Source organism: Bos indicus x Bos taurus, chromosome 25 (genome assembly GCF_003369695.1).
Source record: "Bos indicus x Bos taurus breed Angus x Brahman F1 hybrid chromosome 25, Bos_hybrid_MaternalHap_v2.0, whole genome shotgun sequence".
Lineage (NCBI taxonomy): Eukaryota > Metazoa > Chordata > Mammalia > Artiodactyla > Bovidae > Bos > Bos indicus x Bos taurus.
The window spans coordinates 8,187,650-8,196,723 of record NC_040100.1 but is presented as its reverse complement, the minus strand read 5'-3'; the positions used below and the strand labels follow the sequence as shown (position 1 = coordinate 8,196,723).

The window sequence follows — 9,074 nt, the reverse complement described above, 5'->3', positions numbered from 1 at the left end:
CCCGAGACCGCCCTAACCACGCTGCTTCTTAAGGCATTATTTCACAGACACTCTGCCGTCCAAATCCTGGCTCGCTCTGCCAGCTCCTAGTTGTGCGGCCTGGGACTCACTGCCCGACCTCTCCCTCCCTCTCCCTCGGCTTTGTCCTCCCCGACTGTCTACAGATCGCGGCCCAGCGCTTTGCACCCAGGCCTCCGAGCTTCCGGCAGTGGGCAGTGCGCCGACACCGGGGCTCTAGTCATTTGTTTTCTCGAACAAGAGAAGGTTCCAGATGTGGGCAGGGCCTTCCTCGCCCCGCCCCGCGCCCTGGTATGCAGTGGGGGGGAATGCAGGGGGAGGGGCTGCCCCCTGGCCCGTCATTGCCATTAATAGAGACCTGAAACACCGCCTGCTAAAAATACCCGGCTGGAGACCCATAAAAGCGCTGCGGGGTCCGGCGCCCGCCACTTCTCTCGCTTCTCCGAGCCTCCTCCGGACGCACCCAGACCAGCCAGCATGGCCGAGCGCCGAGTGCCCTTCTCGCTCCTGCGGGGCCCCAGCTGGGACCCTTTCCGCGACTGGTATCCGGCCCACAGCCGCCTCTTCGACCAGGCCTTCGGGCTGCCCCGGCTGCCCGAGGAGTGGTCGCAGTGGCTGAGCCACAGCGGATGGCCGGGCTACGTGCGCGCGCTGCCCGCCGCAGCGATCGAGGGTCCCGCCTACAACCGCGCGCTCAGCCGGCAGCTCAGCAGTGGGGTCTCCGAGATCCAGCAGACCGCCGACCGCTGGCGCGTGTCCCTGGACGTCAACCACTTCGCCCCCGAGGAGCTGACGGTCAAGACCAAGGACGGCGTGGTGGAGATCACTGGTGAGCACCCCCGCCCTCCGCCCCAGGGACCCCGGCCCCTCGCTTCTCGCGGGTCCCGGGGAAGAGCCCCGGGTTGAAATGTGGGCGGGGAGCGGGGAGAGGGGAACGCTGGAAAGTGAAAACTTAGCCGAGGACGGACGGTGGGGGGTGGGGAGCCCCCGGAGCGGAGCCCGGCCTCTTCGCCCAACCCCTGGTCTGTATTCTCTGGAGTTGGGGTTTGCTGGGAGTTCCTAAGGAATCTTTTAGCCCTAAAAAGTCTCCACTAAGGAAAGCAACGCCCCCTTCCAGCGGAGACCCCCCCCCCCGCCTCAACCCCAGCCCTCCGACCTGAGGACCTGGCCCCCAAGGGACCAGACCCCCCCCCGCGCCCCACCCACCCCGGCCCGCAGTCGGTATGAAGAGGGCGTCGCCCTCCCCGCCCTGCTCCCCATCCCCCCCTCCCCCCCCCCGTCACGGTCCCTGCTCCCAGCCCGGGTCCGCGGAGGGGGCGTGTGGGCCTGCTCCGAGCCGCGCTTCCACCCCCACCCCCCACTCGCCAAGCCCCTGAACCCGAACTTTCCAAAAGCTTCTGAGTTCCCGGGACAGTCTCGGGCACCCAGATCCCTCCGTCAGTCTTGCCAGCCCGGAGTCCTGGCCACCAGGTGGGGTGCGTTTGGCTGCGAGCCAGCGGCGAGGCCGCCCTTTCCCGCCTCCTCTGACCTACTTCCCCTCCCCCTCCTCCCAGGCAAGCACGAGGAAAGGCAGGACGAGCACGGCTACATTTCCCGTTGCTTCACTCGCAAATACACGTGAGTCCTGGCTCCGGATCTGGGGGGCGGGGGCGGGCGCGCGGGGACGCCCTTGTGTGTAACTCTCGTCTACCCTCTTTGCCCGTCTAGGCTGCCCCCCGGTGTGGACCCCACCCTGGTCTCCTCCTCTCTGTCCCCTGAGGGCACGCTCACCGTGGAGGCCCCGTTGCCCAAGTCAGCCACCCAGTCGGCCGAGATCACCATTCCCGTCACCTTCCAGGCGCGTGCCCAGCTTGGCGGCCCCGAAGCCGGGAAGTCCGAACAGCCGGAAAACAAGTAAAGACCCTTAGCCCAGCGGCCCAGCCCACAAGTAGCCATCACTGACCATCCTCACCCGCCAAACCTCTATGTTCTTTTGATACGTTTACCTTCTGTTTTTCTCAAATAAAGTTTGAAGCCACCGCCAGTCACTGCCTCAGAGCCTGGTGTTTTTGTGAAGGAAGAGGGGTTGGTGCTGGTTTGACGTTTGCTGAGGGCCCGTTGGGCACCAGGCCCCAGGCTGGGTCCTGTGGGTGCAGTGCCATCCGTCACTGGGCACAGCCCTGGCCTCCTGTGCCCCTTGTTCATTAAGAGAGAAGCAGTGATTGTTCACCAGAGTTAAAAGGCCCAGAGCCTGCAGGGGAGCAGGGGAAACTATGAGAGGCACTTGACCCAGGCTTGGGCACTCAGGAACCACCTGGGCAAGGGGGCAGGTGAGGGGAGATAGGGCAGGGCTGGGGGAGAGGGCTTCCTGGGAGCTCAGACTCCGGACTTCATCATAGAGGGGCTGGGCCAGGTAGACGGGAGGGGAAGTGTGGCCACCACAGGAGGCTTTCTGAGGGGCAATTCCCCCAGCCCGTGTAGGCAGCATGGGACCTGGGTCCTCAGGTCCGAGAGTGCCCCGTAGAGAGTGATGAGCAGGTGTGGCTTAGGTTTTGGTGGGAGAGGCAAAGACCAGATGGGGGAAGCGGTGGCCGCAGGAGGGCCTGCCTTGCCTGTCCCTGCCAGGAGCGGCCATGCCCGCCTTGGCCCTCTCCTTTGTCTGTGCCCTCCCCACCACCGTCTCCTACCCACTCACTGTCTCCCTGATGAAGCAGGGTCTGGGAAGACCTCGGGGAGGGAGTAAGAAGATGGAGGCTTTGGAGCCCAGTCTGAACTGCTCAAGGTCTTGAGAGACCTTCCAGTCTTCTCCACCAACAAGGTCCTAGAGCCTGGGGCTGTGGCCAAGACAGACCCTGTTCTGATTGCTCAGCCAGGCTTTGCCATGGTTTCTGAAAGGAGCAGCACCCGCAGGGCAGGGCCTTGAGCACCCACCCACAACCATCTCCCCCCACACTGCCCAGCTTCCCAGTCTCTACTCCCTGGGGCAGGTTCCATGTTCGGACACCATGATCTGGAGCAGGCATAAAGCCAAGGCAGGTCCCGGCCCCGCCAAACCTGGAGGGAGGCCCACAGAGAAATAAACACCTGGAATAAGGGTGGTGCTGGCCCAGCTGGCAGCTCGGGTCTGGACCTGTCAGCCAGGGCGCTGCCCAGTCCATCCACCCTCCCACCGCTGGTTCCCTAAGCTCTGATCTCAAATCTTCCGCTCACCTCCCTGACATGCACACCCCCCACGTCTCAGGTGTCTCCTGGATGCCTCCACTCTGCTGGGCCACGACCCAGAGTCAGCCCGTCTGCGTCTCACCCTCGCTCTGCTGGCCGGCGCCCTTGCAGCTGGCAACAGGATGGCCCTGACTTCCACGGGTGTGTCTGGGTCCTCCTGTCTGGTCAGAAAGAGCGATCGCGAGGCTGCCAGCTCCTCCACCGGTGCCCTTGATGAGTGGCAGAGCTGGTGCCAAGCCTTTGACAAGGTAATCCTCAGGCCAGCCCTGAGAAGAGGTGCTGTTACTCCTGCTTGGCAACTGGGCAGCAAAGCCTCAAAGAAGTGAAGAGACCTGGGACTTCCCTGGTGGTCCAGTGGCTAAAACTCCAAGCTCCCAGTGAAGGGGGTTCAATCCCTGGTCAGGGAACTAGATCCCATGTGCCACAACTAAGACCCAGTGCAGCCAAATCATAAATAAATAAAATTATTATTTTTAAAAAAGTGAAGAGACCTGCCCGGGTGCACCCAGTAGTCCTGGAGGGCCATCTGAGTGACCACAGGCACCGGAGAGCAGACGAGTTCAAGACACAGGCCGGGGCAGGGGCGGGGGTGGGGAGCGGGCCTCCACAGCTTGAAGTGCTGCCCAGGGAGGCTCCGTGGGGCCTCAGGAGGAGACGGACGGCGATGGAGGTGAGCCTGGGGGCCAGGGCCACTCAAGGAAGCCAGCCAGGTTGCAAAACAGAGAGAGCTTCCGGAGCTCAGGAAGACCCAGAGTCCAGGGCCATGGCCGGGGTCAGGCAGGGGTCAGCGCCTGGGTGCAGTCAGTGCTCCAACTGGAATATAGGTCTAGGGGCTCATACCGTCCTCTAGGACACAGCTGGGGTATGAGGTCCATAGGAGATGAAGAATTGGGGCTGCAGTCTCCGTTGGAAACCCAAAATAAGGGATGAGGAAGAAGGGATGGAAGCTCAGTAGGCTGCCTGGGTCGTACTTTCGGGAGCAGGGCAGAGACAGGACCAGAGTCTGAGGCTGGGCTGGTCCTACGTATGCCCTGAGCTCAACTCAGATGTGGGATCTGGGACTTCCTTGGTGGTCTAGTGGGCTTCCCCAGTGGCTCTAGTGGTAAAGAACCTGCCAATGGAGGAGACGCGGATCCATCCCTGGGTTGGAAAGATTCCCCTGGAGAAGGAAATGGCAACCCACTCCAGTATTCTTGCCTGGAGAATCCCATGGACAGAGGAGCCTGGCAGGCTGCAGTCCGTGGGGTTGCAAAGTGTCGGACACAACTGAAGCGACTTCACACTCATATTCGCACTGGTGGTCCTGAAGAGGAAAAGTTAAAATTTTACATCACCTCCTGTTCCTTCTGCTTCTGTAACTCAGCTGGCTCCTTGCAAAGTCTGGATCATGTAGGTCATGTAGTCTCAGAACATGGGGACTTTACTAGGCGCTGCAGCTTATCTCACTCACCCTTGTCCTGCTCTTCGAAATTGCTCAGCCCCTGCAAACCTGCTTCATCATGCCTGTCCGTGTAAAGGTCAGGCGTCCCCTTCCCTTAAACCAGCCTATTAGCAGCTAGTGTTGCCCACTATAGTCTATCTATAAAAACTTTGTAACCCCTTTGTTCGGGACTCAGAGCTTGGAGTGTTAACTCCTCTGGGCCCGCCAGCATAATAAACCTGAGCTCTCCAACTCTCCGAGTGTGGTGCTTAGTTTCTCGATTACCTGTTTCTGCAACATTTCTGGAGGCCCCAGCGAGATTCCAAGCACGCCAGCCCGTTGAGCCACCGGACTGGTGGATGGCTCAGCCTGGCTGGAACGAAGGAACCCCGAGACCAACAAGGACGCACGCCACTTGACGGTATTCAGGGTTCTCTTTCGGACCGGTGTTCTGACCGACTGTCCGGACAGCCAAGCCCCGACCAGACTCGGGAGAAGGAAGGCCTCGTGACTGATAACCTGCTTGGAGCTCCCAGGAAGGCAGCAACAGTTAAGGAAACCTGGGGACTCTGGAGAAGGGAGGCATTGTGATAGCCTCTGAAGGATTGTGAGTGCATGATTGCTGATTGAACAGAGTGAGAGAAATTTTTCTTTTTGGAAACTGCAAAACCAATTCTTTTTGCATATGCAATTAAAAATAACTAGCTTGTTAAAAGGCCTGCCTAGGAAAAAGCTTGAAGTTAACCCTTTCCATGTCCTTGAAATACACAGCCCACTTTGCCTGAGACCTTGGCCTTGAGCAAATTAGAACTTCAAGCAAAGAAAAAAAAAGGAGTCAAAGAGATATTTTAAATCTCAGAGAACTATAAGATCTCTGTCTGTCTGGATTTATGTATGTCTCAGTGTATGTCTTTTGTTTTTTTCTGATAATATTGTTGAAGTGGTAAATGAGTTCTAATTTAATTGGCCTAAAAAAAAGTAAGCGCTTACAAATCAAACAATTCTAAATACAAGAAAAGTTAACCTAAATAAATGTCAGATTCACGTGAACTGGGAAATAGTCAATATTAAATATCTAGTATTAATGTTTGTTTGCTAATCTAATAAGGATGTAGGATGTATGCTTTTAATAAAGAAGGTATAAGAAATAAAATTACATTTTATAAAGGAAAAGGAAAGTAGGTCTGACTTACAGATGGCTGTTATAGAAGTGATTAAAAAGTTTGTGGAAAGTGGACCCTAAAAAAAGTTTTGTGCATAGTTAGGACTAAGTTTAAAATAAATTTAATTAAGTTTACCTAAATGAGTTTAAAGTAAGCTGGTGCAAAACTTGAATTTGGCCTTTCTCTCTGTTAAGAGGACATACCTTTCTTCAGATGTTGAACTGCTTTTAATAATAGATTTAAGTTTCTTTACCTCTTAATTGCTCTGTTCTGAATTTACCTTTGAAATCTTTTGTTAACTTTGGCTAAGTAAATAACTATTATTTCACAGTAACTTATGTGATCCTACCTGACTGAATGTTATAAACCCTTTTGACATTTATTGACAAAACTTCCTAAATAACTTGACTTCTAGCTAACTTTGGGATGCTTCAGAGGGCCCCTGAGACATCCCAAAGAGCTATTAAGCTACCTGGGTTCGTTGGACATGTTAAGTTACATGGGAAGTACTGTTAAAGGGGTGAAAAATCTTTTCAGGTTATACCGTATGGTTGATGTTACTAATATAGATATCCTAAAATTATGTGAAATTCATATAGATCTGATATGCCCTGATAAAATATAGTCAGTTATAATTCTAGTTATCATATTAAAGTGTTATGACAAGGTTTCTTTGTCAACTGCAAGAGAATCAGATTCTAAACATGCCTTCTATGGTTTTACTCTCATACCTTTAGAAAAATACTGCTAGTTCTTCAAGATTTATGGAGAAGATTTTCTAAGATTAAGCAGATAAACAAATTTTGTTATTAACAGTAAGCTGGTACCAGACTGGAATTTGGCCTTCTCTCTGTTTAGAAAACAAAGTTTTCTTAGAATGCAGCTTTTGATACCAGATTATTAATTTCTTTGCCTTTAAGTGATTTATATTTGTCTTTAAAATCTTTTTGTTACTTTGCTAAAGCAAATAAATATTATTTAAAATTATGGTACATGTAGACAAAGTTCATTCTGCTTCTACAAAAAAATAACCCCTTATGGTTAGACTTTTGCTATCTTGAGGTCCTTAAAACGTGGCAATAGTCTGCTCCTAAATCAGGAAATTAAAAATGGATAAACAACAGCTAAAACCAAAGAGCCAGGGCTATGGGAAATCCAAGAAGGCCCCTGGGCTTTTCCCGGTGCCCTGACAGACCTCATTTTTATCTGATGGGATTAAGCCTTCCCTGCCTATAGTGTTACTGCTGTCACAATGAGTTCTCCGAAAAAAGAAAAAATTACGTTTCACTAAATTTTAAATTCTAGTTTTGTTAATTAAGGTCTGTGCTTACTAAGACTCACTTCTGAGATAGTTCCTTGTTATGCTTTATTGCTAAAAGGTTTAATTAAGTTATTAAAAAGGACACTCTAAGATTGTTTCTAAAGCTTAAGTCAGTAACCAGTCTTTGGATAAAGGTCAGATGGTCCATGATGTACAACCAGGAGATTAACACTTGGCTATAATCATGTAACTGAGTCAGATGACCTGGGGTATACCGGGCTATACCCAATGAAAGTTCTTGACCTAAATTCTTGCTTGTGACCTTACTAATAACTGCTAGCTATATTATTTTTTCTATGTAGCTTGTTTCAGAAGATTATTTCTTACGTTACCAAATGTGTGACTGAGCCTGAGATAAAATGCTGATATGCAATTCCATATGAGATCAATAATTGTAATAACGTAACTCTAGATACGGGAAGAAGCAACAAGAGGAAATATTTTCCTGGACCAAGAGGCTAGTAAGACAGGTATGGTCCAGAGACTTGCTACTTACAAGGCCTGGCCTAGTGACAACACAGTGAGTGGCCTGTCAGTGGAATCTTTGTTAGACTGGGAGTGAGCCTTCCCAGCACCGCGGGACACAATGACCTTGAAATGCCCCAAAACATGGTCACATATGTGGCTATGAAGGGGCCCTGCTGACTGGAAGCTGGCCCTTGCCAGCTGCCTCTACAAAAATTAAATTGTGACCACTATAAGATGCTGACCTTCAACACCCTCTTGAAAGGAGTTCAGGGTGGAGACAAAGAAATAAGACACTCCATGCTCTGGGAAAACCCTGGAAAAACAGGCCTTCAGATAGTCAGATGTTTTCAGGTAAAGATTTTTATGAGTCCAAATTCTTACCTCTTCTCATACCTAGAGAAACACTAACATCACAAACCAATGTCTGGACCTGGTTCTCCTGGCTAGCCCCCCAGCAGCTTTCCTACTTCTATTAATCTTTGGGCCGTATATCTTTAACTTTCTTGTTGAAGTTTCTCCAAATAGTAGTACGACAAGAATATCCCCTGGCCATCACCCAGACAGTGCTAGGACAAGCTGCCTTATCATTCTGTGCACTATCATCTCCCTCCGTAAATGCACCCTGAGGTCCTCAGGCTATTCTCCCTTTGAGATCTTATACGGGAGACCACTGCCAGTGATAAAAAAGCTCAAGGGAGACCACCAACAACTAGCTGACCTGGAGATGTCCCGACACCTCCAGGCCCTGGAAAAGTCTTCCGCCATATCGCCCAAGAAACCTTAGAAAGGACACCCATTCCTTTGGGCAATCGGGTTCATCCCTATCAGCCAGGAGATGAGGTATGGGTTAAAGACCAAAAAAAAAAAAACCCACTTCAGCCAGTTTGGACAGGCCCTCACACGGTCATCCTGGCAACCCCTACTGCCATTAAAGTTATAGGTGTTATCCCTTGGATCCACCGCACCCGAGTCAAGAAAGCAGCAGCTTCCTGTGATGAGGACACCTGGAAAGCAGTTTGGGACCCCAAAAACTTCCTCAAGGTCCAGTTCCAAAGACAATGGCCTTCAACCACGAAGGACGCTGAGCCCTGCTCTAGTCATTCTGAAAGCTAACTAGTCAACGCTTGGCAGAAGCTTGAGGATTGTTTCTTCAGCCTTGCTCCAGCCACACACTGGCAGCTGGCTGGTCAACGCACGGCGGAAGCCTGAGGATCCGGCTATCAAAATATCAATGGATTTTCATTGTCAACCCTGGCCTAGATCCCTAATCAGTATTATTGCTGTACTTTTCTTTACAGGACCAACTAGACTCCCTGGCTGAGGTGGTTTTACAGAATAGGAGAGGGCTAGACCTACTGACAGCTGAAAAGAGAGGACTCTGCCTCTTCTTGAATAAAGAATGCTGCTTTTATGTAAACGAATAGAAATAGTCAGGGACATGGCCCAACAGCTAAGCGAACAAATCATAAAAAGGAGAGAAAAA

At 51.8% G+C, this 9,074-nt stretch overlaps 1 protein-coding gene across 1 annotated transcript; it reads left to right on the top strand.

Moving 5' to 3' along the window:
• Positions 1 to 333: 333 nt before the first annotated feature.
• Positions 334 to 2,041, top strand: HSPB1 (heat shock protein family B (small) member 1). Its single transcript, XM_027527283.1, has 3 exons — positions 334 to 847; positions 1,572 to 1,635; positions 1,726 to 2,041. Exons 1-3 carry the CDS (start codon positions 496 to 498, stop codon positions 1,913 to 1,915), a joined length of 606 nt encoding a protein of 201 aa, XP_027383084.1. The 5' UTR covers positions 334 to 495; the 3' UTR covers positions 1,916 to 2,041.
• The last annotated feature ends 7,033 nt before the right edge of the window (positions 2,042 to 9,074 follow it).